This window comes from Schistocerca americana, chromosome 1 (assembly GCF_021461395.2).
Source record: "Schistocerca americana isolate TAMUIC-IGC-003095 chromosome 1, iqSchAmer2.1, whole genome shotgun sequence".
Classification (NCBI taxonomy): Eukaryota; Metazoa; Arthropoda; class Insecta; order Orthoptera; family Acrididae; genus Schistocerca; species Schistocerca americana.
Window position 1 is genome coordinate 1,022,777,115 of NC_060119.1, and position 24,344 is coordinate 1,022,801,458.

The 24,344-nt window shown below is 43.2% G+C and overlaps 1 protein-coding gene across 1 annotated transcript in view; it reads left to right on the plus strand.

The window, feature by feature from the left end:
- LOC124596024 (acetylcholinesterase-like) overlaps nucleotides 1-24,344 on the plus strand; it is a 97,193-nt gene that overhangs the window by 28,893 nt on the left and 43,956 nt on the right. Inside the window, exons 4-5 of the mRNA XM_047134986.1 lie at nucleotides 4,351-4,536; nucleotides 14,573-14,772. Coding sequence (XP_046990942.1) covers nucleotides 4,351-4,536; nucleotides 14,573-14,772 — 386 coding nt within the window. The remainder of the gene's footprint in view (nucleotides 1-4,350; nucleotides 4,537-14,572; nucleotides 14,773-24,344) is intronic.

Genomic DNA, 24,344 nt, shown 5'->3' on the forward strand with positions numbered 1-24,344 from the left:
TGCTGGGCTGTAATTATCGTATCTAACAGCTGCTAACCACAGCCTGTGCGACTATCGTTGCCTGCAGGTTCGACATAGCAACCGTCTCCTTGTACGGCGAAAAGTTATCTGTTATTGTTAATATGAACTGTTTTCCTGCAAGCGTACGACTAAACGATCCTAATAATTCAGTTACACGCATTCCAAATGGTTTTGATGCTTCCAGTAGCCTCTACAATGTCACTGCTTACGATTCAGATCAGCTCACTGTGCACACCGTACGCAGTTCCTCACATATTGATCCACAGCCGCTTGCCTTCCTCTCCACCATATGTGTCAGCCACTGTTCAGATTGTTGCTCCGCACCTTCCATGACTAGATACTCTGTGACCATGTGCTTCGTTTAGAATATCCTCCTTAAACTTCACTGGTACTGCTACCTGTGGCCCGAACCTCATTTTCTTGCACAACAGCCCGTCATATGTACCACACTGTGACTGCACCTTATGCCGGCCGCGGTGGCCGAGCGGTTCTAGGCGCTTCAGTCCGGAACCGCGCGACTGCTACGGTCGCAGGTTCGAATCCTGCCTCGGACATGGATGTGTGTGATGTCCTTAGGTTAGTTAGGTTTAAGTAGTTCTAAGTTCTAGGGGACTGATGACCTTAGAAGTTAAGTCCCATAGTGCTCAGAGCCATTTGAACCATTTGACTGCACCTTATACTGTTTCCAGTCACTGTTAGCACACTGTGCTGCCTGCCACTCCACAAGACCATGACCCAGAATTTTCAGCACTGCTACGTCTCTGCTTGGAAACATGGATTGTGGGGAAACTGGACTGGTAAGGAAAGGAATGAGGAGGTCCTGCGCAGAATCGAAGAGGAAAGAAATATGTGGAAAACACTGACAAGAATAAGGGACAGGATGATAGGACTTTTGTTAAGATATCAGGGAATGATTTCCGTGGTACTAGAGTGGGCTGCAAAGGGCAAAAACTACAGAGGAACACAGAGATTGGAATACATCCAGCAAATAGTTGAGAACGTAGGTAGCGAGTGCTACTCTGAAATGAAGGTGTTGGCACAGGACAAGAATTCGTGGCAGGTCGCATAAAACCACTTCCTGCTTAATGCGTCTGAATTCCTATGCAACTTTGCTGCTCTACTGGACGTCACTGTTGGCGGTGCTGACACCCGCGTCCACCAGTTGGTGGTGCACTCAAAGGAGGTGAGTGCCCATTGGGTTTCTCGCCGCTTAACAAAAGACCATAGAAAGCAACGAAGCACCATCTGTTCGAAACTGCTTGCGCGATACGAGGCTGGTCGTGACAGCTTTTTGTCGAGCATCGTCTTGGACCATGAAATACGGGTTTATCACTTCTAGGCGGGAACAAAACCACGTTGCCACGGAGTGGCGCCACACCATCTCTCCTCCGAAGAAGTTCAGAGGCACACCCTCAGCCAGTAAATTCACGGTGACAAACTTCTAGGAGTCTGAAGGGGTTATTTTGTTTGATGTCCTCCACCATGGTGCAACAATCGTCTCTGTAGCGTGTTGTGCTACCCTGAGGAAATGGAAGAAACGGGTTAAGAGTGTTCGTCGCCACAAAAATTAGAACGAACTGCTTAGGAAGTTTGTTTGCGCGAGCATCATCTGAAAGCAAGCACAGAAATATTTTTTTTGTAGGTACAAAGCGCCATTGGCTTGCTGCACTGTATTCATTTTGTTCCAGACTCGTTTTGGCTTTTACTTTAAGGCATCTTCAGTGGAATCTAGAATGATACAGTTTCGTTTTGATATCGATATTTGTAGATAGTAAAACAGTTCACATTCTTGCTCGAACAGTCCATGGATGTACTGCCAGCCCTTAGTGTCCAAGGGGCACAATATTTCGGCGATCAGACATGTCGCCGTCGTCAGGTGCGCTGACGAACTGAGCTTCTGAGGGAGGGCTGGCGTCATAAATCCCCTCCCCCTGCGAGGCGTTCTCTCCGCGGTCCGCGCCCGCGGCCGCATGTCGGTGGATCCTGAGACGGTGGCGTCGGCGTCTGTGGTGGCGTCGGTGTAATTGCCTCCTCCGCCCTGGTCGCCAGTTCGTTTTCTTTGCCAAGCGTCTTTTTAATTAGACTCAGTGCTGGTTCCCATGCCTTGCTGAGGTTATAGCCGCATTCTCGGTTGATGATTCTGTCCCTGGTACGAATTTCGGTAGCCTCTCTAACGACGCTGTCCCAGTATTTAGATGTCTGTGCCAAGACTGTGATATGTTGGTAGCCCATTTCGTGATTTTCGGACAAACAGGGCTGTGTGACCACCGACTTGTTGGGGTAATTAAGTCGAGTATGCTTCTGATGTTCTCGGGAATGATCTTCGCTGGTGCGCACTGTCTGTCCAATATAAGTCGTCCCACACTGACATGGAATCTGGCATATGCTGGCCTTCCGCAAACAGAAATCGACTTTGACACTTCCCAATAACGTTCGTGTTTCATTGGGTGAGTAAAAGACAGTTCCTACTCGGTGTTTCCTCAATATTTGTCCTATTTTCCCCGATAGTTCGCTAGTATACGGTATATAGGCAGTGGCTATCTCTTCTTCCGTGGCTTCTTCCGTCTCCACACGCTGTACCGTAGAGGTGTGATCTGCTGAGCGCCACTCGGAATGGCAGATCAGATGCGTTCTCCACCCCACCTCTACAGTACAGCGTGAGGAGACAGAAGAAGTCAAGGTCCTCTTACCCACATTTCACCCCTTCTTTTGACGTCCCTGCGATGGAGGTCAGAACCGTGACACCCAGCGCTGAAATCACGCGGTTTTCTTATGGGTAATGGAAAGAAACATTGCAGACATGCTGCCGCTCAGAATCAACACGAAAAGGCCTCAGAGCATGGTTTGAAGAGTATCAATGAAATGGTTCCTTCTCGTGCCGCGTTGATTCCCACACACTTCACGATCGAAAACAACACTTGGCAGTGTGACAAGCAACAGAAAAGCTGTTCCCGACAATTTTCGACACTGATGGACGTTTCTAACCTTCTCTAAGGACACTATGGGATGCATCCCCATTGAACGTGGCAGCACCCCTTCGGAGTGCAGCGTGACCGCAATTTTTGGTGTCGTGTGCAGGCTGAAACCACTAAGGGCCATTCAGAACCATTCGACGAAATCTGAACGTGATGCGAAGCATCAAAGGGTACTTAGGCTTTTTCAAACCTCCTGTTTTGCACCCTCGTGTGGCGTGATCACGTGGGAGTGCAACATTAACATGTGCGTGAATAAAATGGCGAAGGGTCGTTCGAAGAGCGCCCAGTTCGGTGCCCTCCACGCAACTTTGTTGAGCACGTTACAGATGTACCTGTCATAAACTTCGGCACCATCAGCCCGGCCGTGGTCTAGCGACTGAAGTTGGGTGTCGAGGAGCTTGCCTAGTCTTAAAGAGTTGAGAAATAATCAAAAATGGTTCAAATGGCTCTGAGCACTATGCGACTAAGCTTCTGAGGCCATCAGTCACCTAGAACTTAGAACTACTTAAACCTAACTAAACTAAGGAGATCACACACATCCATGCCCGAGGCAGGATTCGAACCTGCGACCGTAGCGGTCGCTCGGCTCCAGACTCTAGCGCCTAGAACCGGCCGGCTGAGAAATAATCAATTAATGAGAAATCTAAGTAGTAAAAAAAATCTGTTTGCTTTGGGTGGTTGATTTGGGAGAAAGGTCCAAACAGTAGGTGATCGGTCCCATCGGAATGGGGATGGATGGGGAAGGAACGCGGCCGTGCCCTTTCAAATGAACCATCTCAGCATTTGCCCGAAGCGATTTAGGGAAATAACGGAAACCGTAAATCAAGATGGCCGGACGTGGGTTTGAACAATCGTCATTGCGCCACCTCGATCGGTTAAACAAAATAAACAAGTAAATAAATAAATCTGGAATAAATGTACTTTACATTAATGTGACAGACCCTGTTTAGGGAATTACAGTCCTCTGATGGAAAAAAATGGTTCAAATGGCTCTGAGGACTATGGGACTTAACTTCTAAGGTCATCAGTCCCCTAGAACTTAGAACTACTTAAACCTAACTAACCTAAGGACATCACACACATCCATGCCCGAGGCAGGATTCGAACCTGCGACCGTAGCGGTCACGCGGTTCCAGACTGTAGCCCCTTTAACCGCTTGGCCACACCGGCCGGCAATCCTCTGATGGAGCCAGTACAACTGTGCCGTCGCAACTTCCAATTCGCCTAGTTACTGTGCACGCTACAAACTGTGTTTACTCTAGATACTACGAGGTGATTACAATGGTGCGTAACGGTAAGGAACAGTTTCCCTTGCCGGCTCTAGACTTGGAGAGCTGCTTGGTGGTGGTTGCAGGGTACCTGAGCCTGCAGACGGAGGAGATCCCCGGCAACGCGGGCCTCAAGGACGCGGTGGCCGCCCTGCAGTGGGTGCAGCGCAACGGCGCGGCCTTCGGGGGCGACGCGGGCCGCGTCACGCTGTTCGGCGCCAGCTCCGGCGGCTGCTCCGTGTCCCACCTGCTGCTGTCGCCGGCCACGCCAGGTAGGCTGCGCGCCACGCCCCTCTGCGCTAATCCCGCGCACCTCCCACCGACAGCGGCGTAAATCACTCGGCGCGTGTTGTCGCGCCAGATTAGCGCTCTCTTGTTTGCCCGGGGCCACGGCAGCAGCGCGATTATCCGTATTTCATGCGATAACACCGATTAAAACAGAGGCTTTTGTAGCAGTAGTTTATGTGTGTTTATCAGAAATACATAATACTCTTGAAACATTGACAACCTGAATCTCGCAATCGTCATCAAAAAGAAATATCAAGGAAGCAAGAGTATTATACAGGGTGAAAAGTATTTAAACCGACAAGCTCTGGGAGGTTGTAGGGGACATCAAAACAAATATTTTTCCCTAATGTCATTTTTTTTCCTATGAGGATTATTTAAACCGGTGGAGGCCGTATTACGCTCTTCAGTTGTTAGCGGGCGTATTACGCTCTGCTGTCCACCAGTGTAGTAGTGCATTGTCTCTGTTTACTAATGGAGCGATACGTCTGGAGTGAGTACACTGATATGGTTGGTGTGTACTACGTAGCGCACCACAACGGACGTGCTGCACAGCGGGTTTATCAACAACAATATCCTAATCGCCGTATCCCGCATCATACGACCTTTGCTGCTGTGTACCAACGCCTACGTGAGACCGGGTCATTTAGAAGATTACCTGGACAGGGACGCCGTCGCACGGTAAGAACGCTGCAATTTGAGGAAGCTGTATTGCAGCTTGTGGAGCGGGATCCTTCAATCAGCACTCGTGCAATTGCACGTAACATAGGAACGAATCAGACGAATGTAAGAACAGTCCTTAGATATCATTTTTTACGTCCATTTCACTTACAGCGTGTCTACAACCTGGAACCAGTTGATTATCCACCCAGAGCACAGTTTTCGCAGTGGTACCTGCAACAGTGTGAAATGCATCCTACATTTCCATCCTCTGTGATGTTTACCGATGAAGCAATGTTCGGGCGTGATGGAGTCTTCAACATGCACAATTCGCCTGTTTGGAGTGAGGATAACCCACATTCTACAGTTGCTAGCGCTCATCAAGTGCGGTTCTTCGTTAATGTGTGGGACGGTGTTGTTGGGGACTGTTTAATTGGGCCGTATCTGCTACCTAGGCCATTTAATGGCAGGCACTATTACAATTTTCTCGCCAGAGCATTGCCAGAATTGCTGGAAGACGTCCCGCTCCCTACAAGACAACGCATGTGGTTTCAACATGACGGGGCACCGGCACATTTCAGTCGTCCTGTGCGTCGATTCCTGGACCGACGGTTCCCAGAAACGTGGATTGGCAGAGGTGGTCCTGTCCCATGGCCTGCTCGATCCCCAGATATGTCCCGTCTGGACTTTTTTGTATGGGGAGAGATGCGCAAACTTGTTTACGCAACTCTTGTTGCATCAGAAGAGGACCTGGTTGCCCGGATAGTAGCAGCAGCAGGAACATTTCAGGATATTCCTGGGGTTTTTTCCCGTGTCAGACGGAACATGATCCGACGGTGTAACCTTTGTTTCCGTGTCAATGGAGGCATTTTTGAAAATCTACTGTAATTGAAATTGGGCTGTGTTAATGTGTTGTCTCTTGGCCATAAAAAATGGAAAAGTGTTTGTTGGTGTAGCTAATTTCCCGCCAGAGAAATCTTCCTCTACCGGTTTAAATACTCCTCTTAGGAAAAAATGACATTAGGGAAAAATAATTGTTTTGATGTCCCTACAACCTCCCAGAGTTTGTCGGTTTAAATACTTTTCACCCTGTATACCCTTACCGACGAAAAAAAAAATCACCACAAAGGAACTATCCAAATGGGACGGAAATCAGTAGATCAGTGATGTACATGTACAGACAGACAAACGATTACAGTTTCAGAAAAATTGCATGATTCATTCAAGAGACTTTACAAATTGAGCAAGCCAATAATGCGTTGATCCACCTCTGACCCTTATGCAAGCAGTTTCTCGTCTTGGCATTAATTGATAAGAATTGTTCTATGCACTGCTGAGGGATATCGTGCCAAATTCTGTCTAACTGGGGCGACGCGCTCTTTGGATGGCCCAGCCTATAATTCTCCAAACGTTGTGAATTGGGGACAGGTCCGGCGACCTTGCTGATCAATGTATGGTTTAGCAAGCACAAAGACAAGTAATACAAACTCTCGCTGTGTGTGGGCGGACATTATCTAGCTGAAATGTAAGCCCAGGATGAAATGTAAGCCTAGGATGGCTTTCAATGAAGGGAAACAAAACAGGACGTAGAATATGGTCGACGTGTGGCTGTGCTCTATGGGTGACGTGGCTGACAACGAAAGGGGTCTTACTATGGAAAGAAATGGCACCCCTGATACTCACTCCTGAGTGTCGGTCCGTATGGCGGGAGACAGTCAGGTTGGTATCCCACCGGTGTCCTGGGCGTCTCCAGACACGTCTTCAGCCTGGAATTCATTGACTGGAGTAGAACTGTCTTCAGTGATAAGTCATGCTTCGAATTCAGCTCCGATGGTACCGGTCCACAAACACAGCATATCATCGACATATCTAAACCAATACTTGATTCTGCAGCCCACTGCTTCTTTCTGTAGGAAAATTTGTTCGAAACTGTCCATGAAAATTTCGCATAGCTTGGGACTAAGAAGTGACCCAGGAACTTCTTTATAAAATTTTCACTTACATTGTTGGGTGAAATTGTCCATACTGTCTCTTTCCTATTTTATCGTTTCAACACTGACCCACAATGTCCTAACGCAACGCAATCTGACTGCTCAAAAATGATAACCTGACTTCAAATAATTAATAAAAAAGAATGGCCCTGAATTAGTAGAAATCCTAACAATAACCTATACCTTTCATAAGTCACCCCACAAAAATTTTTATTGCAAGAGCTACTGCAATACAGCAAGCGCCAATACAGCCAGCTAAATAAAAGATTGTAACTACTGAAGGCTCTAACTACTAATAGGCATGTGGTTAGCAAAGGAAAGATTTTGTTGCAGAGCAAATAATGTATTATTAACCTTAATAATGTGACATCCAGTACAAAAAAATATACACTCCTGGAAATTGAAATAAGAACACCGTGAATTCATTGTCCCAGGAAGGGGAAACTTTATTGACACATTCCTGGGGTCAGATACATCACATGATCACACTGACAGAACCACAGGCACATAGACACAGGCAACAGAGCATGCACAATGTCGGCACTAGTACAGTGTATATCCACCTTTCGCAGCAATGCAGGCTGCTATTCTCCCATGGAGACGATCGTAGAGATGCTGGATGTAGTCCTGTGGAACGGCTTGCCATGCCATTTCCACCTGGCGCCTCAGTTGGACCAGTGTTCGTGCTGGACATGCAGACCGCGTGAGACGACGCTTCATCCAGTCCCAAACATGCTCAATGGGGGACAGATCCGGAGATCTTGCTGGCCAGGGTAGTTGACTTACACCTTCTAGAGCACGTTGGGTGGCACGGGATACATGCGGACGTGCATTGTCCTGTTGGAACAGCAAGTTCCCTTGCCGGTCTAGGAATGGTAGAACGATGGGTTCGATGACGGTTTGAATGTACCGTGCACTATTCAGTGTCCCCTCGACGATGACCAGTGGTGTACGGCCAGTGTAGGAGATCGCTCCCCACACCATGATGCCGGGTGCTGGCCCTGTGTGCCTCGGTCGTATGCAGTCCTGATTGTGGCGCTCACCTGCACGGCGCCAAACACGCATACGACCTTCATTGGCACCAAGGCAGAAGCGACTCTCATCGCTGAAGACGACACGTCTCCATTCGTCCTTCCATTCACGCCTGTCGCGACACCACTGGAGGCGGGCTGCACGATGTTGGGGTGTGAGCGGAAGACGGCCTAACGGCGTGCGGGACCGTAGCCCAGCTTCATGGAGACGGTTGCGAATGGTCCTCGCCGATACCCCAGGAGCAACAGTGTCCCTAATTTGCTGGGAAGTGGCGGTGCGGTCCCCTACGGCACTGCGTAGGATCCTACGGTCTTGGCGTGCATCCGTGCGTCGCTGCGGTCCGGTCCCAGGTCGACGGGCACGTGCACCTTCCGCCGACCACTGGTGACAACATCGATGTGCTGTGGAGACCTCACGCCCCACGTGTTGAGCAATTCGGCGGTACGTCCACCCGGCCTCCCGCATGCCCACTATACGCCCTCGCTCAAAGTCCGTCAACTGCACATACGGTTCACGTCCACGCTGTCGCGGCATGCTACCAGTGTTAAAGACTGCGATGGAGCTCCGTATGCCACGGCAAACTGGCTGACACTGACGGCGGCGGTGCACAAATGCTGCGCAGCTAGCGCCATTCGACGGCCAACACCGCGGTTCCTGGTGTGTCCGCTGTGCCGTGCGTGTGATCATTGCTTGTACAGCCCTCTCGCAGTGTCCGGAGCAAGTATGGTGGGTCTGACACACCGGTGTCAATGTGTTCTGTTTTCCATTTCCAGGAGTGTATAATCGTCCGTGAAATCGAGTTCCAAAAATTATATAATCATGAATAAGTCGGACACGTCCAGATCGTCCGCTTTCGCTAACACTTAAAACATATAACCTCCATCAATGCTAACTACTCCCTACCCACTTCGATCACTGCTGGCTGTTCACCTCCAGGTGCCATCACCACTGCCTGTTAACTTCCAACTGCAAGTCCAGCCAGCCACAGAGTCTCTTATAGAGTGCGCACACCGCTGTCAGAGTTATCAATGCAGTCTATCGCGCTGGCAACATACAGACACTTAAACAGGTTACTTACAAACCCATAGCTAGGCCATCAGACTGACTATAATACTCGTTCTGAATAACTCAGTTTTAAACTCATTTGAGTTGTGTCGATTATGTCATATAATTCTATACGATTTACTCTGAATTTGCGAAAGATATGTTGATGTGTTTATAGATTCATCAGTAGCATTGTTTGTAAATGAGCTAGTGGCATTGAACGATATTGCTTTAGAACTGTGTGGGATTTGCGTAACTTTAATTTTATCAACAAGAGCCTAGAGTGTTTGATACCAAACTTGATTTAAAATCGGTTTTCTGCTGGAAATACTGGAAATCAACCAACGCATTACTCAGAGTGCCAGCCTAGTATTAAATGATCGGACTCAATTTCCATTTACCCCTTCGTTACATTAAGTTTTCGTTTCGAATACTAGATCAAACCCTCATTTCTCATCGGGTGTTAAATGTATCTCCACATAAAAACTTTGTTTACCTCCTTTTTTAGTTATGTAATCATTTCTAAGTGTCAAGAAACATAATGTGTCATTATGGGAACACTCTGTCATTTTTGTATATTCTGTACAAATAACAACTTTGTAAGTCGCACGTCATATTAATCTGTGTTTGCAACATTCAGTTGTCAAATGAAGATGGTCGGAGAAGCCAAAAGCCTATTAGGGCCCAAATAAATATAATTTTGTAGAACACAAGCAAGTGTTTTTCTTTTTAGCGTTATTAGTGTGTCCTAAGAAGGACCGACGGAAAACTCAGTTAATCTTCCAAATTGGTTACGCTATACTTGTTACCACTCCGTTACTGCATTTTAAGGCGTTCGTTACCCTTAAAATGTATAACATCTCATGTACTGCTCCTCTATTTGGGCAAAAAGCGGTCAGTCAACAAACTTGATGTGTAGATACACAGTGAGAAATGTCACTGGTACATTAAAATCAGAATCAGTTCCCGGCTTTCATATCTTACCTCATACAGTATCAGAAGGTCCCAGACGACAACAGGCAGTGGATCGAGAATGGAACAAGATATGAAATTGCTAAAGTTCCAGAAACTCGCCAGTCAACAAAATTCTTCCTGACCTTCCACATTTATGGACTGCGCCTAAAGGCCCCGACGACCATGTGATGCTGGTAACAATAATAACTCTAGAGAGCCTTTATGGCATCTCACACCAACCTAGTCCTTGCAATTTACAAGAGCGTTACGGAACTGATCGTTTGGCGGAGAAGGCCTCCGAAGTCAAACTGGTCCAAATTTTTGAATGTACATGTTGATGAAAACCTAAATTGGAATAAGCATATTACTGTTCTTCTAAACAGTTGAGTTCAGCTACTTTTGCTCTTAGTATAATTGCTAGTCTTGGAAATAAACGAACATCCTGACACATTATGCACATTCCCATTCAATAATGTCTTATGAAATAATTTTCTGTGGTAACTCACCATTTCGAAACAAAGCAATGAATGCACAAAAACGAACAATAAAAATAATATGTGATGTTTATCAGCAGTCGTCATGTATGTACCTCTTCACGAAGTTGGGCACTGTGACTTCACTGTCACAATACATAAATTAGCCAATGAAATTCGTCACCAATAATCCTCACAATTTGTGAAAAACAGAGATGTTTATACGTACAACACTAGAGGAAAAGATAACTTTTATTACCCATTATAAAAGGTGTCAATGGCTCAGAAAAGAGCTGAATACGCTACAACAAAAATTTTTGATCATTTCTTCTGGACAATTCCTTCTTTTCCATGTAAGAATTTTTGTTTGAAAACTGGTACCCGTAACACGAACAAACGCCTCTTTTTAAACATAGTGGAATGAGTAGAACTAAAAAATAATATATTCATTTCGAAGATAAAACAGCTTTAGCTGTAAATACCTTACTGATAAACATGACTGGTTTCGCAGCATTTTAGCTTCATCATCAGGTCCAATCTGTATAAAGTAACAGACAAAAACCCATGAAAGGCAAGATAATGATGCATCGCAAAGGATGCAGCTAAAATTCTGCTAAACCGACCTTACTTATAAATAAAGCACAACCGAAGCGATTTTATCTTCAAAATGATACATCTATTGTGCGGTTGCCCTGACTACAAAGTCTTCTGCAATGTGTTCATTAATGTTAATCCTAATCATGTATACGTATCCTGTAAAATGATTCGGTTCAAGTAACTCTGATGAAAGAATCATTCAAATAATCTAGGAACATGTAACTAACTAGATAGCTGCCGAGACAAATCTGATGCCACCTCAAGAGCATCAGAAGCAGGCACGAAAAATGCAAAGCTTCCCTTTCCAAATGGGATATCATATACAGTCCAAAATGTAATTGTCGTAATGGAGCAAACAACGGAACGCATTATTAATGAACGCCCATTACGAAGATGTCGAGGGAGTGGAAAAAGATCCCAAAGGACCTCTTCAAATGTCATTTGTGGTTAACTTCCATGGATACAGATCCTTCATGGAACTGCGATGTTAATATCATTTTTAAATTTTTACTTGCTGTAATTTATAGTAATATGTTAATATTTTCAGATGTTCGTTTTATCATTTATTTGTATGTTTTATAAACGACGCATTGTTCCATAGTTTTACTAGACGTTAAATGGTAACAATAAAAGTAATTGCTTTAATTGACTGTACGTTGGTTCATGGTAGAACATGTAATACGTCATGCATTGAAAGCGCACAACACTTCTTTATTGTTAAAATTCTAGAATATGTCTTATTTAACGAACCTTTTTCAGCTGTTTGATCATAATTACGTTCAAAAACATATGTAGCCGTGAATTTTGCGAGATTAAAGGTTTTAATTTAGGTGCATCTAAAGAGTTTCTAAACTGGTTGTCAAAGATGACAACTGTTTTTGTTTGGTATAAGATTACGCGAGAAGAAGTATTATGGTAAAATATGAAGAAAAAACTTGTTAGCTTGGATAAAATATCTGGCACACTGACTTAATCAACTACATCACAAGTTATAACTATTGTTCAGAGAAGAATGACAACCTGCTTTATGAAGGCCACTGCTACAAGGTGCAACATGAAGTCCTATACGACATCCACTAAGAGAGGAAGACGAACCATCTCGAAAATAATGGAAATTGATAAAAATATGCTATTTTCCCAAACTTGGTACTGAGTCATTAGACACAGTTTGCTTATTAATCACTTCTAAAAGCACACACTACAAATAAACCCATCAAGACTACTTTGTAAATTACCACCGCTACTTATGTGCCCCATATTTCACGTTATTTCAGTTACTGGGGTTTCACTTGCCCTATTATTTACATAACAATTGCAAATGGCTCAGTAAAAGTTAAGCACATCAAGTGTGTCACTTGTATTAATATTATCATACTTGTTTATAATATCAAATTGTTTAAGACAATACTACGTTGTTGAATCATACCCTTGAAACATGTCTCTTAAGTTTACTGTGTTTTTCCCGGTTTATTTTTCTTCTCTGAACTATTTTGTCATTTGTCGTGTTGTTTGTTAAACTCAATTTTTCATGTATTTTTCCAAGGTGAACAGTCTTCACATTTTTATCTAAATAATTCTTCTCGCTTTGGTCTTATACACCACGTCAACAAAAGTCACCGTTGACAGGCAATTGAGAGTCTCTTTGGATGCACCTGGTTTAAAGTCATTGATCTCAAAAAATCCACATTCACACGTATTTCTCGTTCAACCTGATGATGGTCTAAAGCCAGTAACGGCTTAGTTAAGTAATAAATATTCTAGAATATTTCACAAGTGTCGTGTGTTTTCTTTCATATTACATATAATGATCGACAACCTGACTCCATCTCTGGCATCGTTGTGATACCCACGGGGAGGGTCTTAGATCCGCTTAAAATTACCTCGTCAAAGATTGTTTGTATAAGTTGTTGGTGGATTGAAATGGCGCTTACAGTGTTGTTACAGCTATTGCTTAAAACTGACACAACAGCCAAAATCACGATCGTAAATAAATACACTGATCAACCAGAATATTGCGACCACCAACCTACTATCGATATAAGACCCTCCAGTCAATAGCAGCGTCACCTGGCGAGGAATGACTATCAGTCTGAAACACGCACGGTGCATATAGTATCAGCGAGCGTGCTGTCTGTGTGTGTGTAGACTGGGGAAGGCGCGAGTTCTATCTCGGTTTGAACGAGGGCAGGTTGTGATGGCCCGGCGACTTGGCACGAGCTTTTCGGAAACTGCACGACTTTTAGGGTATTCGAGGAGTGCTGTGATGAGTGTCTTCAACACGTGGCAAAACCAAGGCGAAACCACATCCAGATGTCGTGGGGTTAGGCGGCCACTCCTCATTACGGACGTCGAACGTTTTAAGCTGGACAGACTACAAACAGAACAGGCGGCGAACTGTGGCAGAAGTAACATCAGACTTTAATGCTGGGCAGAGTACGAATGAGTGAACATACAGCGCACCGAACGCTCTTGACGATGGTCCTCCGCAGCTGACGACTCATGCATGTGCTAATGTTAACATCACAACATCGGCAACTACGACTGAAAGTGCGAGTCCCTCGTCTTCCAGGCGAACAGCTCCTTGATACCTGTACTGTGGAGTGGAGACATGCTGGCAGCGGTTCCATTATCCTCTGCAAACCATCCATGGGTCCAGTGGAGCTCCTGCAAGGCACCATGACGGCCAAGGAGGATCGTACTGGTTGCAGACCACGTACACCCCTTCATGACTACCGTGCTTCCTGATGGCAGTGACATTTTTCAACAAGATAACGCGCCATGTCACAATACTAGGAATCTGATGGAATGGTTAGAGGAACACAGTGGCAAGTTCCAATTGATGTGCTGGCCCCTCAACTGGCCTTATCATAACCCGATCGAACACATCTGGATTGAACTGAACGGTCAGAGCTCATCGCCCCCCTTCCATGAATTTACGGGAATTAGGTGACTTGTGTGTGAAGATGTGGTGCCACCACCCTCCAGCGACCTACCAAGGCCTCATTATTTCCATGCCACTTCTCACCGCCGCTGTTATCCGTGCCTAAGGTGGACATACCAGCAATTAGGTACGTGGTCATAATGTTCTGGCTGATCAGTGTATCTTTACTAACAAGTCAAGCGGAAAATGCAGTTTCTAAAATACAGCAGGAATGATGACGTACGGAAAATAACCAAATCCGCTAGTCTTTTGTTTCAAAACGTATCTGAGCTTCAACAAGCAGGTTTTGTTGTGACATCAATGCGACCGTAACAACACCTGTCTCATACAGGGCTGTTCCAGCAAGTTATCATCCAGAGCGGCGAGGCCATAGCTCCCTGGGGGCTGGAGAGGAACCCACGAGAGAAGGCCTTCCGCTTGGCCGCTTCCATGGGCTTCGAGACGGACGACCTGCAGGAGCTGACGCAGTTCCTCAAGGCGGCCGACGCGTTGGAGCTCACCGCGAATGACTCGCGCGGTCTTTCCGACATTGTGAGTTCTTCATTCATCTTTCTGTTCCTATTATCAGTACCAGAACTCCGAAAAATTAGACTTAACACTATACTTGCTACAACGGGGGCTCTCGAAGGTGAATCTTTATACTAATTTAACAGTTGGTACTACAGTCTTCCTAGTGCAACATAATGAGTGGAGCTATAACCCACAAAACAAGGATGTGGGCTACACTAAGATGGAATCCATGCGTGGAATTAAGGATTATTGGTCTAGTATTACTGCCGACAAAGTCGTGGCTTTTAAGGGATTTCCCACACGCATTTAGATGAATATGACTGGTTTCCCATCCACGCCCAGAATTAACACACAAATGATAAATGTCGAAGCAAGCAGTGCAGAGCGGTTTTTATCTGTTGTTTCGGAAGATCTGTAGTTGAGATCACTGTCATTTTTAGTCTTCCGCGTGTTTGTCTGTAAAAAGGGAACCCTTATAAGATCGGTTTATTGTCTGTCTTTCTACCTGTCTGTCTGTCTGTCCGACTGTCAGGAAAGGGTAAAAGTATCGAGTTCAGATTTATGTAACATATTAAGGTCGATAGCCCCTTGGCAGTGTAAAAATTTTAAGTTACTAAGTCAAGATACGGCCATTTATGTCACATATTTTGATGCTCGAAAACCTATAGGTTGCTTCCAGTTGACCTCAAATCAAGGAAAACTGGCAAGAAGCAACGTTTCACAGTGCAGTAATGGAAAAATTCGACAATTGTTAATTTACACTTATATAACACGAAGTCTAACTTGAATTAAAACAAGCAGTAGTTCTACATTCAAATTGACCGGACCAAAATAATAAAAGTCAAACATCAGGCAAGGTATCACTTTATTGCTCAAACGATGTGTTCTGGAGTTTACCCGTCATCAGATATCCAGGAGCGAGTGCTGCACATAGATATAGCTCTTTTGTTATTTATTATTCGTGAGTCTGCTTTCCTGTCCCTTTGATACGACTCTTTTTTCTCATGAACAGATTGACGTATCAAGTTCAAATTTACGTCTGATACTAAAGTCTAAGCTACCTTGGTTGTGTAAGAAATTTGAACTTTTAAGTCAATGCAGTCAACAGATTTGGCCATTTACGTCCACATTTTGATACTTGCAAACTCGTTATCAAAACCCATAGGGTATTTCGAGATGAACCGAATCATGAAATTTGGCAAGAAATAGGGTTTCGTAGCTCAAGTAAGAAAATTTGAAAATAATATCACATAAAAATATCTTTTGCCATTAGAACATACACTGTATTTATCATACGTCAAAAGCATAACTGACGAACATTATTACATGAAAACATAAAATTTAATATGTAGTAAAATATTTTATTAAATCTTCTATTTCTACATATATATAAACTTACGTCCCCTGTTCGCCTATTTTTGAGTGTCCGGTCCAGTATGAGAAATACTGATGATATTTTGATATTGTCTTGGAATTCCAGGGACCGATACCTTGCCAATAACTAGATCGAAAACAGGCAAAAATCATTGAGATTTTCGTTTCCGAGAAGGCCTAGAGAGAGAGAGAGAGAGAGAGAGAGAGAGAGAGAGCGAGAGAGAGAGAGGGGGGGGGGGGGAGAAATATGTAGAGATATACAGAGAAATAACACGACAAATTTCTATAGAATATTCATGGAAATATAAAGGGGTTTCAACCGCCAAACCTATCAACCTATCAAAATTCTCTCCAAGGCGTTACTCAACAGACTTGAACCACAACCTGGTATAAAGATAGGTGAATACCAGGCAGGTTTCAGGAAAGGAAGGTCCTGTATTGAACAGATATGGAACCTGCTCCTGAAATTCAGACAGACGAACGACACTGTAGTCACACTCGTGGACTTTAAGAAGGTCTATGACTCCATAGACAGGCAGACTCTCTTTGACACACTAGAAGAAACTAGGACACTGGTACAACAGACACTTACAGAGACCACAACCGACATAAAATTTATGGGACAAATCTCAGACGTTTCGAAGTACATACAGGAGTCAGACAAGGAGATGGTCTCTCACCGCTTTTATTCAACATGATCTCTGACAAAATTATCAAATAATGGAAAGAAAAAGTAAAAGCAAAAGGAATTCATTTAGGAATAACATGTGAAAACAACACGATATAAGTGCCTAACGTTTGCAGATGACTTGGCAACACTCAGCAACAATACACAAGTAGCACAAGAAGCACTGAATTACTTACATGAAGTCTCTGCCTAAATAGGTCTACAGATATCATACGAGAAAACGAAATACATGGAAAGAAAGGATAACAACAACGAAGCCACGTAAACAAAATACGGAAAGGGTAAGAGAGTGAAAAAATTCAAATATCTTGGGAAGGATACAAATACGAGGATCAAATAAGACATTTAACACAGAAACAGCAAAAAAACTTCAGAAAGCGTACGAACTGACTTGGAGGCAATATAAAAAAAGAAATATTTCAAGACAGACCAAATTCAGGCACTACAATACAGCTGTAATACCAGAAGCACTCTATGCATGTACATATTCATCCCAGGCACGTATTACAGGTAGCTAAGCGTGGTTCGAAAATAAATGAACCGGAATCCGTTTGCATAATATTTAAAAATCTTCCGTTTACTACCAATGGCGAATCTCAGATAAAATAAAATAGTAATAATACACTTGACAGAGTTTTCAGAATTCGTGGACAGGGGATCTTAGATCGGGGTAATGTTCTGGCCTCAGAAAAGACATCTGTGTACAGATTGCAATTGTCCTGTAAATAATCAGCCACATCACATAACGGCAACACAGGTACGCATTCAGTGCCATTTTTAATCATTAAATTAATTGAAATGTTCTCTTAAATTAAACAGAAAAATGTGTTAAGATGGAAAGAATGCGAATCACCATCCTTACTGATGAACTGATTATGACTGAGTCTATAAATTGAGGAAAAGTTATAGTTTATTTCTGATACTAGACTTAATGCAATATCAGTAGATCAGTAGGCGATCTTGAACATACACAACATTTATGAACGATGCAAGGAAAATTAAACTGCATTTGAAATATACTGTACTCTGGTTAATATGTCTCTAGTAGTTGAATATTTGTGGGCTACTGTGCCTAGTTACTCCAGTTCTCTTACACTGGCTGGATTCTTAACGACAGGAACCGATTAACATACGCCGAGTGGTGGTAGCCAAATTGGACGCTATTGAAGCAGCAGAGATATAGACACAGCGCTGGCTCGAGCCGAGTGCTCAAAATAGGAAACCTAGGCGATTTCCATAGCACGATTACTAAACTTTAAAAATCAGCTAGTCACTGATGTTTAGCATCTTGTCCATTAATATTCAGCAAATATCTCCCTGGGCGTTCATCTTGGTCGAACGTCTTGCAACTGCAATAAATATGGTGCATTTTACATTAAGTAATTCTTTCCGTGGCATTCCATTTACGTCAATATGTCCCATCTGTGATACATGGAGCTGCGGGTGTTAACATTTTAGAGCCTACTGCGACGTTACATAATAGATATATGCTGTTTTGTAGCAGCTTATCTGACCGGCATCCCATACGAGCAAGCCAACGGCGTCTTTACATAATGTAGCTCGTAACAGGACTAAGCACGGCTGTGTTTATAAGGACTATCTCGATAATATCGTAGAGTCAAGCAGCGACACCTGCTTATGGCCAAGCAGCTAACTTTCTGCAAATAATAATCTGAAGCTGTGATCCTGCAGTCATCTAGTCTGTGCATTGGCTAGAATAGTGAAGTAATAAAATAAACAGAAATACTGAATAAAAGATAAATGAATAATCAATAAAAAGTTAAATTTTAACCTCAGTATTTGACGTAAATGATACCAGAGAACTTTTAGAATAATATTAACTCCAGGAGGTATATCTCACTTATACAGACAGAGAATAACCTAATTAAACTGAGTAAAGTTCCACTCAGAGCATTACTAGAATAATAGCAAAGTACCAAAGCCAAATAGTCATCAAAGAAGCTCGAAAAATGAGTCCATTTATTGATCACAAGACACGAACTTTTTGCCAGCTCGCACTAATTCAGAGTTCTTTATAGAAACTTACGCGATAACACTCAAGAGATGACGAGTGGAAACTGATAATCTGTCTGTTGTCAATTCCAGAATGCAAGCGGAAAGTCCAATTTCTGAACTGGAGCCCATCCAGACCTTGCCAAAGTGGAAGGCACTTCAAAAGTTAAGAGTACTTCAGCAGCCATTCACCACTCACAATCAATCACTTACATGTCCAAATAACACTCATAACCACAGCCACGTCTGCCTTCCACCAACTCTAACATAAAAGTGTCTAGGATCTTTCCTTGAGCACACCACTCAAGAGTCTCTCACTCCACTTGACTCCAGCAGTCTTCCGCCACTGTCCAACTCTCATTGACTGAAGACCATCCGCACAAAAAATACATCGTTTCCATGTCCTACAGACATGATTAGACTCAACGTGACCACTTTCCACGCTGAGGTAATACATTATAACATTATTTAAATAAAGAATGTTATAAAGATTCTGACACACTCAGACCATTTACAATAAATATAAACAATAATCTGTTCATAAGTGAAGAAGCTAGTATTTTTGTACAAGAGTGCTCTGGTTAAATTACAGTAAAACGTCGTTAAATAGTGTTTAAACAAATATTTATGTTTGCTTGATAGAAGCGTCTTTTGGCATTCTTTCCGATGGTAGTGACAGCTATGTAATTGTCCACTTATTAAACTACCATGTTTTCGCAGTATCGATTGTCATCATGTATAAATAAAACTGTTGGTGAATATAGTAACATACTCCTTAAATAATTAAACAAATATGAGAAGATATGAAGCATTCGTCCTGCATTCACTTGCTGTGTTGTGGAGGATATGATGTTCTTGCAAATGTTTGCATTATGAAAAAGATATAAAATGTAATAAATCAATAAATGAAATAGGTACAGATTTGTAGCTTTCAGGGATGAGAGGTGTAGTGCAATGCTATCCTCTGAGGTACCATAGTTGAAATCACATGAAATATTTGAAAGTTCTTAATTCTAAGGTTCAGTGTGAAAATATATAGTTACTTTAAAACATTAATTCCCAAATTTTTCAAGTTACTGAGGCTATTATTGTTTCTTTGATGCTCCTCATTTTTCTGAGATTGGCGGTGTATTTAAATTTGCTCTATTATTTAACTGTGACTTATTATAGATTGAAGAGCCAAAGAAACTGTTACATCAGCCTAATATCGTGTAGGGCCCCCGCGAGCACGCAGACGTGCCGCGGTACGACGTGGCATGGACCCGACTAATGTATGAAGTAGTGCTGGAGCTAACTGGCAACGTGAATCCTGTAGGGCTGTCCATTAATGTGTAAGAGTACGAGGGGTGGTGGTCTCTTCTGAACAGCACGTTGCAAGGCATCCCAGATATGCTCAATAATGTTCCTGTCTGGGGAGTTTGGTGACCAGCGGAAGTGTTTAAACTCAGAGTGTTGCTGGAGCTACTCTGCAGCAATTCTGGACATGTATGGTGTAGCATTGTCCTGTTGCAATTGCTCAAGTCCGTCAGAATGCACAATGGACATGGATGGACGCAGTTGATCAGACAGGGTGCTTACGTAGATTACGTAAATGTCACCCGTCGGAGTCGTACCAGAGGTCCCATATCACTCCAACTGCACATACCACATACCATTACAGAGCCTCGACAAGCTTGATAAGTCCCCTGCTGACAGGCAGGGTTCATGGACTCATGAGGTTGTCTCCATACCAGTACACGTCAATCCGCTCGATACAATTTGAAACGAGACTTGTCCGAACAGGCAACATGTTTCCAGTCGTCAACAGTCCAATGTCGAGATTGACGGGCCCAGGCGAGGCGTAAAGCTTTGTGTCGTGCAGTCATCAAGGGCACACGAGTGGGCTTTCGGCTCCTAAAGGCCATATTGATGATGTTTCGTTGAATGGTTCGCACACTGACGCTTTTTGGTGGCCCAGCATTGAAATCTGCAGCAATTTGCGGAAGGGTTGCCCTTCTGTCATGCTAAACGATTCTCTTCAGTCGTCATTGGTCCCGTTTTTGCAGGATCTTTTTCCGGCCACAGCGATGACAGAGATTTGATGTTTTACCTGGTTCCTGATATTCACGGTAAAGTCGTGAAATGGCCGTACGGGAAAATCGTCAATTCATCGCTACCTCAAATATGCTGTGCCCCATCGCTCGTGCGTCGACTATAACACCACGTTCAACCTCACTTTAATTTTGACAAGCTGCCATTGTTGCTGCAGTAACCGATCTAACAACTGTGCCATACTCTTTTTGCCATACATAGGCATTGCCAACAGCAGCGTCGTATTCTGCCTGTTTACATATCCCTGTATTTGAATATGTATACTTATACCAGTTTCTTTGGCGCTTCAGTGTACATAGTTACTGTAAAACATTAATGTCCATGGTTTTTAAGTTACTGAAGTTATTATTGTTTCTTTGATGCACCTCATTTTTCCTGAGATTGGCGGTGTATTTAAATTTGCTCTATTATTCAACTGTGATTTATTACAGATATTTGAAGAGCCCGTAAGTAGCTATTTTTCTGACTGTCTTACACTCTGTCATTTCCGCTGCATTATCTGTTCTTCGGCTAAGCGAGCAACTGTCACACAAATTCCCTGCGCTGGGTTTTACACATTTTTCCCCAACAGCTGTTCGCCTTTGTACCTGGGCGGGCAAGGGTGTACCAGTCGCTTTGCTGGACCGGCCGCGGTGCTCCCTCGGCCTACTGGCTAGCAGTCAGTCACGCATGCAGATTCACATCCTAATAATTCTAGGTGGCTGAATAACTCCCCCACACGCACGTAATGCTACGTTACCCTAAATCTCCTATATTTAGTTTACCTCCGACAATCAGTGACGTAACCCTTTATCTTACTTGCCCGTTTAAAGCTGCGTTCACAAACGGAAACTTCCCACGTGTTTCTGGAACAAGTAACAGTCTGCCTTTCTTGAATCTTGTGAACTAGAGAACCATTACAAGATACCTGACGACTCACCATTTGCGAAACTGAACATTGGCGACTGTGGGGGCAATTTCCTGGCCACTTGCTTCTGCAGCATGGCAGTGAAAGGATGTTACAGACAGCGAGCGTTTGGGAGATTCATATCGTGCTAGATGATGCAGACAAAGCTCTGTTTCATAGAATAGAAACGATTTCTTAATTCTATTTGGTCGTTTCCAGACTCATTTGTCATACGATTTTTGCTTGAACGAGGACAAAAAATTAATCACCCCCAAGAGACATCACGATAATAGCTTGTAACACCGTTTCTACCCTCCATGATGGTCTCACTTTGGCAAGGAAGATAGTCCACGAGTTGCTTCAGATGTGCCATAGCCTGTTGAAGATACTTCAGTGTTAATTAGATCCCGTAGAGCAACCAGTCTGCCGGGCTGTTGATTGCTACGTTTCACAAGCTATTGCTAACATTCTCAGAAAGTGACCGTCAGTTTCAGACGTGGCCGGTCGATATGTAATAGGATGCCTCGGCATTCGTCAAACAAGGAACGTATGCTTGCATACCTTGTAACCTCCTCTCTTACTAGTCGGTTTCAATGCAATGGTATGACCGTGATCGCGTATGCCCAATGAATTTGATTTTGAACAAGGCTACCGTCTGCGAAGAAAATTTTGGTCGCTTAGTGGACAGAAGTATACCACAAGTTGCTATAATGAGCAAACTATTCTAGTTGTGCACTTTCTACCTATTTGGATTTTTTTTAGTACTTAGAATACTGACGTTACTTATATAACATACGAAACGAAAAGGGGCACCACATGACAAAGTGTCCACAATATATCTGAAATAATACAGAAATTAATTAATACGGTCGTCAGCCCAATTGGGGATGGTATGGCCACTGTCTGATCAATAATCCGGACAGCAATGAATACATAATGGTTTGGGTGTACGTTTGGCAACAGTAGGTTGACACACGCTCATGACAACACAATACGTTACGAAATAATAATGACTAAGCAAAGCAATCGCCTGACATCGTTAAAACACAGCTATGTTAAATTGGATGAGATACTGAAACTCGTTCTTAAAAAGTAAGTGATTGACTATAGGTAGCTCTTTTGTTACGACTATAATCATTGTAACCTCAGATTAACGTTTACTTATGTGTAGCACATTCCTGGACATGGCAAGCTACATACTTTGAATAGATTGCAATTACTATGAAAATTTACTGCACGAAATGAGCAACTGTTGCTTTTAACAGATTGACAACGCTGAAATACGAACCAGGCCAGTACACAAAAGTATTATTAAAACAGATACAGAGATAAAATATGTGAACTTAATTGTTTTCTTTAATTTAAGATTGCTAAAAATCACATAAGTTCTTTTCTCGAGTCTACTTTGTCTGCATTCAATTAGCAGGAATGACATTATCTCTGAATATTCTTGCGCGACACTGTTCATTTATTGAGGCTTCATTATTAATTACCGGCGATGATAATCTTTTATTAGTTTTCTTTTGGGTATTTGATCAACGGCAGTCGGAAATTCAGTAACTGGAAAAGATTGCCACATTAACTAGTTGACAATGACTGAAGATAGTGGCAAGATCAGGTACAGCAGCTCTTACATACAACACTTATTTCTTAAATAAAATTAACTGTGACTGTCATTTAGCAAGGCCTCACAAAGTTTTGAACGTGAACGAAACGAAAACAACACTACAGTTCGTTGCAGATATTTAGCCGTCGTCTTCGTTGTCGCCTACAATGCTTCCAATGCTCCGGTAATATTGAGGGCTCACTTTGATTCGCAGTGATGAATTATGGTTCAGGACCTTGATGTTGTGGGAGCCTTTTACGTATGCCCACACTCGTCATGTCCTTGGTGCCTTGCTAGTAACAATTGCGCCTCACATAGGCCCGACGGTGTGTTCTACTTGCATGTGATCACTCTTACGTCTCACAACCATGTAAGTTTTCTGCGCACTCTGCTCTGACGTCACATTCACGTCCAGAGACAGTACTCTTACACACGTCTTTACTGTCCTTCAATGGAGACAGTACTCTTACATATGTCTTTACTATCCTTCAATGATATTGCTTTTCCTAACTTTTGAAATGCCGTTAGCGCAGAATAAATAATTCACAACATAAAATAATTTATATATGTTATAGCACGTGTCACATTTCTAATTAACACATAGTATATAAGGATTTGCAGAATAAGATCACCATATTTACAGTAAACTTTATGGACAAAAATTTTAGAAAACACATCGTTATTATAGTTTCACAACCTGTAGTTTTGGTATATGGGTGGAGGTATAGGATACTCATCATGAAGGGCAACACTTGGACACCGAGAATGTTGCAATAACCATCCTGACTCACGAATGACTGGGCCCTCGACATGGTGCAAAAATCACCCCAAAACAACACAGAACCACCTCCGGCCCGAACTACACTCTCCACACGCAGAACGTTAATCGCCTCATTCGGCCATAAATACACTCGACAACTTGCATCATTTCAAGA